This window comes from Bombina bombina, chromosome 6 (genome assembly GCF_027579735.1).
Source record: "Bombina bombina isolate aBomBom1 chromosome 6, aBomBom1.pri, whole genome shotgun sequence".
Taxonomy (NCBI): domain Eukaryota; kingdom Metazoa; phylum Chordata; class Amphibia; order Anura; family Bombinatoridae; genus Bombina; species Bombina bombina.
In genome coordinates this window covers 851,438,123-851,450,213 of record NC_069504.1, presented here as the reverse complement: position 1 = coordinate 851,450,213, position 12,091 = coordinate 851,438,123, and the positions used below count along the sequence as shown (strand labels likewise).

The window sequence follows — 12,091 nt, the reverse complement described above, 5'->3', positions numbered from 1 at the left end:
TGTTGGGGAAGAGAATATCCCACAAGTAAGGATGACGCCGTGGACCGGACACACCTATGTTGGAGAAAACCCTTTAAGAAAGACTAACAGAGCTCTGTTACTGTCTCTTTAAATATTAAAATAAACTCATATATTGCTTACATGTCCCTGAAATAATAAACAGAGAAATGATGGCAAATAAAATGAACAAATAAAAAAAGTTACTGTCACAGTAAACAGTAACGGTTACTGCAGTCCGCTCTACATAGCTTGCTTACAAAAATTTGCTAAGTGTATCATGTTATCAAGGAATAATGCAACACGTAGCCATCATAGTACATCCTTGGGCATAGAAATAACTGAGACATAAACTGTTAGACATTGTGGCATGTGTAAAATGCAATCCCATTTAACAGAAAAAAAACACAGAGTGTAACCTGATCCGGAGCGCATCTGCAGCGCTATCCAGACCCACATAAGACCAAACACAGAGCTCGCTCACAAACTGCTCTATGTGACATCTCCTGTGTACTACAGAGCAAGAGCGGTCCCAGTCGGCCCCAAGCCCCGCCCATCGTGGGCGTGATATTCCTATCTAAAGACTGCATAGACATTGAGCAGAAGAAAAACGCCAAAACAAAACCCCGCCCCTCGTGGGCGGAACAATACAATCTCTCCCGGTCGCCATCATTATAATAAAAAAGGTGACCGCACTGAACCTTTTAAGTAGGAAACATTAACGTAACACTGAAGCAGGGCATAAAAGTGCATGTTCAGACAAAAATACTCTTTAACTGGTTACCACAATAATAAAGCAACCATAAAACAAAGGTTATGTGTCTCACTGTTATCCCGCCCGGTTAATATATCGCTAAGCCACTTCTCCTTAGCCCCAGTGCCTGCAGCCAAACGTGCTGCCAGAAAAACCTCTAATTATCAGCACAGTGTTACCGTCTCCTATATAGACGATATATGGAACAAGGCAACATGTCAAAGTAGGAGACCACTTTACAATATAGCTCCTAGTCGTGTATCCCCACCACAAAGCCATAACATGCTATGTGAAAGCTGAGTGGTACATAGTAAATAGGGGAACCCTTACAAGCAAGGTACATTACCCCACTACAAAAAAAGGTAGTATACACACAGCCATTTCTGAGGTAGAACTGTCCCAGAAAAACAAAAAAGCTGCACATACCTCTATGCTGAGTAACAGCATGATCGGTCCCACAGGATCAACAGGTCTTCTCCCTCCTGCAGTTCTGTGGAGATATACAGGGATTTAGTTAATATTTGCTAAGAAATATTCTGAAGGGCAGCACTCAGTATGGGAGGCGCAGTGGGAATATAAGCCCACCAGTTCCCATTGCCTTAAAGCCACCAAATGCTTCTCTTGTTACTGAAGAGACAGATCTGGTCTAGGCTACACCCCTGAACAAAGCAGTACACTCAGGCACTACTTTTAAAAATAATAAACTCTTGATAGAAGCATCTAAAACTAACACCTCACTTTACCTCTTCCTATCACTAACACAGGCAAAGAGAATGACTGGGGTGGGAGGAGCTATATATACAGCTCTGCTGTGGTGCTCTTTGCCTCCTCCTGCTGATCAGGAGGTGATATCCCATAAGGATGAAATCTGTGGACTCATCATATCTTGTAAAAGAAAAGTTTTGAATAGAATCCTTGACCCTGTTCCATCATGGGAACTGGGACAATCACACCCAGAGAAGATGGGTCATTTATGCAATTTAAGAAGGCCTCTCTCTTCACCTGGTTTGCAGATAACCTTGACAGGATAATCTGCCCCTGGGGGGACAAGACTTTAACCCTATCCTGTATCCCTGGGATACAACTTTCACAGCCCAAAGATCTGAGACATTGCGGATCCAAGCCTGCCAAAAGAAGGAAAGCCTGTCCCCTACTTGATCAAGGATTGGATCAGGGCAGGCCCCTTCATGCAGACTTAGACTCAGAGGAAGGTTTCTTGGATTGTTTCCCATTATTACAAGGTTGACTGAACCTCCATAAAATCCTGGATTGCTCAGGCTTGGAAGAAGAGGAGGAAGGCTTTTGTCCTTTGAAGTTGCGAAAGGAACGAAAATTATCATTCTGGCGACCTTTAGGTCTACCCTTCTTGTCCAGTAACTTCGGAAATGATCTCAGCCAAACCAGGACCAAATAAAGTCTTTCCCTTAAAAGGGAAAGACAGAAGTTTGAATTTGGATGTTACATCCGCAGACAAAGACTTTAGCCACGGACCTCTGCGGGCTAGGACAGCAAAGCTAGAATTTTTTTAGCTCCCAGCCTAACAACTTGCATTCTGGCATCACAGATAAAGGTATTAGCCAGTTTTAGAGCTTTGATACGATCCTGGATTTCCTCTATGGTAGTGTCCTCCGAAATTAGGTCAGACAAGAAATCACACCAATCAGAGGCTACACCAGCAACTGTCGCAATACTGGCAAAATCTTTCTTAAGTAAGCCTCCAGTTTCTTGAAAGAAGAACTATCCTCAATAGGAATAGTGGTTCTCTTGACTAGAGTGGATATAGCGCCCTCTACCATAGGCACCGTGCACCACAGGTTACGCACAGAGTCCGCAACAGGAAACATCTTTTTAAAAATATGAGACAGGGAAAAAGGAAACCCTGGCTTTTCCCATTCCTGAGCGATGTCAGACATGCGATCTGGAATAGGAAATACCTCCACAGATGTAGGTTTGACATATAAAACTCTAATAAGTTTATTAGACCTCTTAGGAGTTTCAGCAACAGTAGAGTTGGAGTCCATCAACATAGCTAGAACCTCCTTCAATAGTAAACGGAGGTGTTCAAGCTTAAATCTAAAATTGATCTCCTCTGAACCTGCTGTACTAGAAAAACTGATTCAGAAACAGAGATTTCGCCTTTAGAGGGAACTGAGGAGTAATCCTCCTCAGATAACTGAGACAGGCTGACTAATGCAGCCTTGGCGGCGTCAGAACTCTTGGTATTAGATATGTTCTTAGATTTCCTCTTTCTCTTACCAGCAATAGGTTACACTGATAAGGCTGAAAAAAACGCAGAGGTTAGTTGCGCAGCAAAATCTCCTGGTAAATAAACTCCCCCAGGAACTAGTTAAGAGGAACCGTAAGGCACTGTTTGTGTAATAGCTAAAACTTGGGACAGTTGAGGCATGAGCCATGGCACGGACAACATTATCCTGAGAGACAGATGGCTCTGAGAGGGAATCTGTATTCTTAGACATTAAAGCTTAATTTGATCATTTGGAACAAAACTGTACAGGAGGAATAATCTGAGCCTCCAACCAATATAAGCATTTTTCAAATGACATAGCAATGTTATTGTCATAGTCCATCTTGCTTTAAAAAAGATTCCCAAAAGCAATCATACAAACTTTATCAAAGTTAAATAACAAACTTTCTTTAGAACGTTTCTTAAACCCAAAGTACTTGATCCTCTAGACCACAAGCCTAGCTGTCAATTTTTGGGTACAAATGTACAAAGTTTGAAAATCAAAAATCCCTAAGATAAAAAAGGCACGCCTATACCTCAGCCTTGCTGAGGGTACTTACCCTTCGGTGACAAGGAAACCCACTTATACCTCCAAGCAATATAAGCAAATTAATCTAGCTAAGGAGGCGATCTCTAACAGTCAAACACACTCAGAAGATAAGGACTGTGCAGCGACGCTCCGCTCTCCAAGCGGACAGTGAGAAGATGAGCTGAAACTGAAGAGCGGAGAATGATCACGTGATCGCAACAGAGGAAAAACTTGCTGCGCCATAACAAAAAGCGTGCGAGTTCCGCAACGAAGGTACTAGCCTAAATAAGTAATTCCTCACACGGACTGAAGATGTGGCCCCAATAAACAGTATAACACACACAGGTCACACACATTGTTCAAATGACATAGCTGCATAAGATATGAGCCCTATAAACTCAAGACTCAATCTCACATTTAAAGCAATACAATTTTTAGCTATCCCTCTCATGGCAAGCCTCAGATAAAAAGGAAAATTAACATTAATCCCATAAGCTCATAAAAAGTCATCTCAGCACCCTGACAGTACTGCCAAGATATAGATCCCATAAAAGAGGATAAATGTGTACCATATGTTGTCCACATAGGGTTAACCTCTAAAGTGCTGGGTCCTTTCAACTCTAGAAGGCAAAATCCCTTACCTGTGGATCCAGCTTTGGAGCAGGAACAGCTCCTCAGATATGACAGATTCAGTCGACCTCTGACAGGGACCTGTAGGAAAAGAAAAGCAAAGTAGCCAACCCTGATTTTCTATAGAGGGGTAGCATATGCTGTTAGAAGGTAATCAAGGACTACCTCGCCGTCTTCTAACTGCTAACAGCCACCATTACTCTTACTAAAGGGGATTACATGGACACAGTTTGACCCCAATCCTTGCTTGCTGGGAAAAGTACCCATTAAAGGATTAAAATCTTCAGACACCATCTTCGCACATCCTCCTAATGTACAAGGCAAAGAATGACGGGGGCTTATGGGAAGTAGGAGTGATAATTAAAAGCTCTGCTGGGGTGTTCTTTGCCTCCACCTGATGGCCAGGAGTTGAATTCCCCACTAGTAATTAGAATGGAATCATGGACTCTCCATGCCATTGGAAAGAAAGTAAATTATGTAACCTGGGAATGCTCCAAATCAAATAACTGGTAATATTCAACATTTTCAAAACCTAGGTTACATATGCCTTTTGGCCACTCTAGGGATTGTGGAGGGGAAATTACATAAAAGCAAGAAATGTCTAATGTCACTACAACCTATTTTTTTAAAATGTTATTTTTAAAGCAAATTGTTACACTATATTGAAATACATACATTTTTTTGTGCTTGGTATCTTATTCAAAAGCAATGATGCTCAATACGCAACATACCTTTACAGCCACATGACTGCATTAAGAAGTTGATGAGTTCTAGAAGACCAGACTCACGTTCCTGCTTGTAACTGTCCAGCCAATCATCTACAATAATCTAAATGAAAACAAAAGAAAATTTATGCTTAAAAGGGCAGTCCATACCAGAAAATGTATTGTTTAAAAAGATAGATAATCCCTTTATTACCCATTCCTCAGTTTTGCATAACCAACAGTTATATAAATATACTTTTTACATCTGTGATTTACCTTGTATCTAAGCTTCTGCAGACTGTCCCCTTATTTCAGTTCCTTTGACAGACTTGCATTTTAGCCAATCAGTGCTGACTCCGATGTAACTCCACGGGAGTTAGCACAATGTTATCTATATGGCACACATGAACTAATGCCCTCTAGTTGTGAAAAACTGTCAAAATGCATTCTTATAAGAAGCGGCCTTCAAGGGCTGAGAAATTAGCATATAGAGACTACCTAGGTTTAGCTTTCCACTAAGAATACCAAGAGAAAAATGCAAAATTGATGATAAAAGTAAATTAGAAAGCTGTTTAAAATTACATACCCTATATGAATCATGAAAACAGAATTTATGCTTACCTGATAAATTACTTTCTCCAACGGTGTGTCCGGTCCACGGCGTCATCCTTACTTGTGGGATATTCTCTTCCCCAACAGGAAATGGCAAAGAGCCCAGCAAAGCTGGTCACATGATCCCTCCTAGGCTCCGCCTACCCCAGTCATTCGACCGACGTAAAGGAGGAATATGCATAGGAGAAATCATATGATACCGTGGTGACTGTAGTTAGAGAAAATAATTCATCAGACCTGATTAAAAAACCAGGGCGGGCCGTGGACCGGACACACCGTTGGAGAAAGTAATTTATCAGGTAAGCATAAATTCTGTTTCCTCCAACATAGGTGTGTCCGGTCCACGGCGTCATCCTTACTTGTGGGAACCAATACCAAAGCTTTAGGACACGGATGAAGGGAGGGAGCAAATCAGGTCACCTAGATGGAAGGCACCACGGCTTGCAAAACCTTTCTCCCAAAAATAGCCTCTGAAGAAGCAAAAGTATCAAATTTGTAAAATTTGGCAAAAGTGTGCAGTGAAGACCAAGTCGCTGCCTTACATATCTGGTCAACAGAAGCCTCGTTCTTGAAGGCCCATGTGGAAGCCACAGCCTTAGTGGAATGAGCTGTGATTCTTTCAGGAGGCTGCCGTCCGGCAGTCTCATAAGCCAATCGGATGATGCTTTTAAGCCAAAAAGAAAGAGAGGTAGAAGTTGCTTTTTGACCTCTCCTTTTACCAGAATAAACAACAAACAAAGAAGATGTTTGTCTGAAATCCTTTGTAGCCTCTAAATAGAATTTTAGAGCACGAACTACATCCAAATTGTGTAACAAACGTTCCTTCTTTGAAACTGGATTCGGACACAAAGAAGGTACAACTATCTCCTGGTTAATATTTTTGTTAGAAACAACTTTCGGAAGAAAACCAGGCTTAGTACGCAAAACCACCTTATCTGCATGGAACACCAGATAAGGAGGAGAACACTGCAGAGCAGATAACTCTGAAACTCTTCTAGCAGAAGAAATTGCAACCAAAAACAAAACTTTCCAAGATAGTAACTTAATATCTATGGAATGTAAGGGTTCAAACGGAACCCCTTGAAGAACTGAAAGAACTAGATTTAGACTCCAGGGAGGAGTCAAAGGTCTGTAAACAGGCTTGATTCTAACCAGAGCCTGAACAAAAGCTTGAACGTCTGGCACAACTGCCAGCTTTTTGTGAAGTAAAACAGATAAAGCAGAGATCTGTCCCTTCAGAGAACTTGCAGATAATCCTTTCTCCAAACCTTCTTGTAGAAAGGATAGAATCTTAGGAATTTTCATCTTGTTCCATGGGAATCCTTTAGATTCACACCAACAGATATATTTTTTCCATATTTTATGGTAAATTTTTCTAGTTACAGGCTTTCTAGCCTGAATAAGAGTATCTATTACAGAATCTGAAAACCCACGCTTTGATAAAATCAAGCGTTCAATCTCCAAGCAGTCAGTTGGAGGGAAAACAGAATTTATGTTTACCTGATAAATTACTTTCTCCAACGGTGTGTCCGGTCCACGGCGTCATCCTTACTTGTGGGATATTCTCTTCCCCAACAGGAAATGGCAAAGAGCCCAGCAAAGCTGGTCACATGATCCCTCCTAGGCTCCGCCTACCCCAGTCATTCGACCGACGTTAAGGAGGAATATTTGCATAGGAGAAACCATATGGTACCGTGGTGACTGTAGTTAAAGAAAATAAATTATCAGACCTGATTAAAAAACCAGGGCGGGCCGTGGACCGGGCACACCGTTGGAGAAAGTAATTTATCAGGTAAACATAAATTCTGTTTTCTCCAACATAGGTGTGTCCGGTCCACGGCGTCATCCTTACTTGTGGGAACCAATACCAAAGCTTTAGGACACGGATGAAGGGAGGGAGCAAATCAGGTCACCTAAATGGAAGGCACCACGGCTTGCAAAACCTTTCTCCCAAAAATAGCCTCAGAAGAAGCAAAAGTATCAAACTTGTAAAATTTGGTAAAAGTGTGCAGTGAAGACCAAGTCGCTGCCCTACATATCTGATCAACAGAAGCCTCGTTCTTGAAGGCCCATGTGGAAGCCACAGCCCTAGTGGAATGAGCTGTGATTCTTTCGGGAGGCTGCCGTCCGGCCGTCTCGTAAGCCAATCTGATGATGCTTTTAATCCAAAAAGAGAGAGAGGTAGAAGTTGCTTTTTGACCTCTCCTTTTACCTGAATAAACAACAAACAAGGAAGATGTTTGTCTAAAATCCTTTGTAGCATCTAAATAGAATTTTAGAGCGCGAACAACATCCAAATTGTGCAACAAACGTTCCTTCTTTGAAACTGGTTTCGGACACAGAGAAGGTACGATAATCTCCTGGTTAATGTTTTTGTTAGAAACAACTTTTGGAAGAAAACCAGGTTTAGTACGTAAAACCACATTATCTGCATGGAACACCAGATAAGGAGGAGAACACTGCAGAGCAGATAATTCTGAAACTCTTCTAGCAGAAGAAATTGCAACTAAAAACAAAACTTTCCAAGATAATAACTTAATATCAACGGAATGTAAGGGTTCAAACGGAACCCCCTGAAGAACTGAAAGAACTAAATTGAGACTCCAAGGAGGAGTCAAAGGTTTGTAAACAGGCTTGATTCTAACCAGAGCCTGAACAAAGGCTTGAACATCTGGCACAGCTGCCAGCTTTTTGTGAAGTAACACCGACAAGGCAGAAATCTGTCCCTTCAGGGAACTTGCAGATAATCCTTTTTCCAATCCTTCTTGAAGGAAGGATAGAATCCTAGGAATCTTAACCTTGTCCCAAGGGAATCCTTTAGATTCACACCAACAGATATATTTTTTCCAAATTTTGTGGTAAATCTTTCTAGTTACAGGCTTTCTGGCCTGAACAAGAGTATCGATAACAGAATCTGAGAATCCTCGCTTCGATAAGATCAAGCGTTCAATCTCCAAGCAGTCAGCTGGAGTGAAACCAGATTCGGATGTTCGAACGGACCCTGAACAAGAAGGTCTCGTCTCAAAGGTAGCTTCCAAGGTGGAGCCGATGACATATTCACCAGATCTGCATACCAAGTCCTGCGTGGCCACGCAGGAGCTATCAAGATCACCGACGCCCTCTCCTGATTGATCCTGGCTACCAGCCTGGGGATGAGAGGAAATGGCGGGAACACATAAGCTAGTTTGAAGGTCCAAGGTGCTACTAGTGCATCCACTAGAGCCGCCTTGGGATCCCTGGATCTGGCCCCGTAGCAAGGAACTTTGAAGTTCTGACGAGAGGCCATCAGATCCATGTCTGGAATGCCCCACAGGTGAGTGACTTGGGCAAAGATTTCCGGATGGAGTTCCCACTCCCCCGGATGCAATGTCTGACGACTCAGAAAATCCGCTTCCCAATTTTCCACTCCTGGGATGTGGATAGCAGACAGGTGGCAGGAGTGAGACTCCGCCCATAGAATGATTTTGGTCACTTCTTCCATCGCTAGGGAACTCCTTGTTCCCCCCTGATGGTTGATGTACGCAACAGTTGTCATGTTGTCTGATTGAATAATAAAAACTACAGTTAAACACTAAAAAAACTCTAAGCCATCTCCGTGGAGATGTTGCCTGTACAACGGCAAAGAGAATGACTGGGGTAGGCGGAGCCTAGGAGGGATCATGTGACCAGCTTTGCTGGGCTCTTTGCCATTTCCTGTTGGGGAAGAGAATATCCCACAAGTAAGGATGACGCCGTGGACCGGACACACCTATGTTGGAGAAATAAAGTTACATTGATTACAAATATCACCATGACATAAAAGAAGCAATGTCTTGCGCAGCAACTCCAGATGGAGTTTGTGAGGAACCGCAGGGAACTGCATGTGTTATATGTCATTGGAACACCTCCTTAATCATTCTGATTCATATAGGGCAGAATAATTAAGCAAAGACTTAACCCCTAGATCAGTGTTTTTCAACTAGTGTGCCGTGAGAGATCCTCAGGTGTGCCACGGCAGACTGACAACAGTGTGACATATTTTTTAAACTTTGCTTTTTTTTTTTTTTTTAAATCAAAGTTTTTTATTGAGGTTATTAGCAATACATCATTCATTACATGACAACATATATATTAATTCTGCAGACATATGACACCATGGATGATCTCTGCAACACACAATGTATAAAGAATATCATGCCATTTCTAGAGATAGTTAAGTCTGCATAAAGAATAAAACAAAAGAGAGAATATATACATAATAATGAAACCTCTTTTTCTTTAGCTATGTTCCTCATCTGCTTGAAGTAATGCTCTTGAACCTGTCAAGGCTAATGATAAAGGAAAGAGGAATGATAGTAATAACCATAGCTGTGAATAAAAATATGTTGGGCATTCTTGTAACATATACATCCTATAGTATGGTAAACTAAATATAACATACAGATGTAAGAAAAACTTATAACAATATATCAGCAATTGCGGATAAATACCGCTGATTTGTTCACTTGCAATAAGGGTGAACCCTGATGGGGGGGGGGGGCGGAGCCATATGGGATACCTGGATAGTGGCATGTTACAGGCAAGACCATTAATATACTAGTTTCTGGTCATAGGTTTTCAGGTTATAGGTGAGAAAAAAATGGCGTAGCTGGCTGACTAGTTAACAGTTCTATAATAAGTCCATTAGTTTCATGGAAATGGGATAGCACTTGGTAGTCAGTTCTGTGGCCTCTACTGGGCCAAAGAGTAGCATAGAATGCAGATGTGCAATATATAGTAGTTAAGACTATCTAGTCTTTCTCGGCCGCAGAAAGCCAGACAGTTACTCCATATGCTAGCTTAGTTGCACAATTAGCTACGCTGAAATAATACTCCTGAACCTAAGCTGTTTTTGTATATGGTTAAAGAAGGAATGAGCATTAGCAGTACCATAATTATACATGGGGATCACAGTATAATATACCTATTTAGGACAGCAATGATACAGGGCACGTTAGCCTATTGCAGGCAGGAAAACATCCAGGTACATAGGAGAGTAAGCGTATTAAAGTATATGGCTAGTCTATATATTTAGCAAAATTTGCTAGCGCTATATGCTAGGGTTAGCTAGTGACATGGAAAAAGCTGTATTGGGGATTCATTGATAAGAGGAGAGACTCATATAGGTGAGAAGTGAGAGTGCATAGTAACTATTAAGCATATAGGTTTGTGTATATATACAGAGCATATATTTTGTCCTTGAAACAAACATGTGGGACATATTAAACAAGCATATGTCTTGAGAAATGCACAAAAACTGTAACGGATTATATCACAAATATACCTTTGCTCCAGCCAACCTATAAGCCAGTGTGAAATTCAAGAATATTAGACCCTGTTCAGTAAGGGAGGGTCACTTTTAGCAGTATAACGATAGAAAATATGAGCAAATGTACTTAACCACTCATACGTTAAAAATGGTTCAGACGTTGGTGTTAGTAGCATACATGAGTCAGACTCCAAGGGACAATATATCTGAAAGCCTCACGCATTAGCAAATACTGTATCGTCATTACAGGAGACCCCACTTAACTCTCTAAAAATATCATGGCTTACTGGCACATAACTAAGTGTGGTGTTGAAGACACAGCCTAGACAATTAAGCCAAATATTTTGCTATGAGAAATCTCGTATGGCCAAGTACCACAGGATATGCCCCCATTAAGGATTAAGCTGTGTAGCAAAACATTAATCACATATTTATAGCAAGTAACAGCGATAGTGTATTTTACATATAACAGGGGGGAAAAACATTAGAGCAAGAGCATCGTAGACAAAACAAAGCAAACTTGAGTTTAAGTAAGTCTATATATCACATAATCTTCAAGGTAAGTTTCAGTCAGTGAGAAAATGTTGTAGAAAGTCTCATTGTTAAGAAAGCAACTAGCTAATAGGATAAATACCCAAGTACTCAGCCAATTTATAAAACTTTACCCTATGCCAGAGCGGATAAGCATATTTCCATCAGAGGGATTAACAAACTTTAGATCCTGAGACAGAGCGGTATCTGCGATGAGTGATCGCCTCGGCTTCAATGTGGGAGACTGAAATGTTATGGTCGCTGCCCAGTCTCCTCTCTCTCTTGCAGCATATTCCACGCTCTCATATATAGGGAAATACTTGTGCAGAAGTCCGGTTAGAAGAGCCGAGTGATGGGGACCCGCTTGTGAGAGCAACAACAGTGCAGACTCCATTCTTCTCCCGTAGTCACTAGTCACCTCCATACAGTCTAGGGACAAAGGCAGGCCGTGCGCCTCTATCACGCCAAGACCCGGTTTGGGGCCAAGTGTGTGCTGCGGGATTGTGTGCTGTGGGGGCCGTAGCAATGTTACCGTAGTAGCTGAGTGGACAATGAGAGACAGTTCAGATTGATCTCCCTGGATATCACCCAGGTTGTCACCGCTAGTGTCGGGTATCGGGAACTGGGGATGCGTCACTGGTAAGCACACCGTAGATTGATCCCTATGCGCAGCTTCAGATACTTTGCTAGTTAGCGTATTGTCGGATTGTCCCCTCAGTGGCGGTTTCAATGCTTCTAATAGATCAGAGAAGCAGTGTGTCATCTGCCTATCCAAATCATGTAGCATGGCACACAGTAGCTC

General features: G+C 41.8%; 1 protein-coding gene across 1 annotated transcript in view; it reads right to left on the bottom strand.

The window, feature by feature from the left end:
• The window catches only part of STAG3 (stromal antigen 3), a 1,295,475-nt gene extending 1,283,399 nt beyond the window's left edge, over nt 1-12,076 (bottom strand). The window contains exons 1-3 of the mRNA XM_053719478.1: nt 11,424-12,076; nt 10,774-10,789; nt 4,887-4,983 (exon numbers count right to left, since the gene is read on the bottom strand). Of these exons, the coding sequence (XP_053575453.1) occupies nt 4,887-4,983; nt 10,774-10,789; nt 11,424-12,076 (766 nt within the window). The remainder of the gene's footprint in view (nt 1-4,886; nt 4,984-10,773; nt 10,790-11,423) is intronic.
• Between the last annotated feature and the right edge of the window lie 15 nt (nt 12,077-12,091).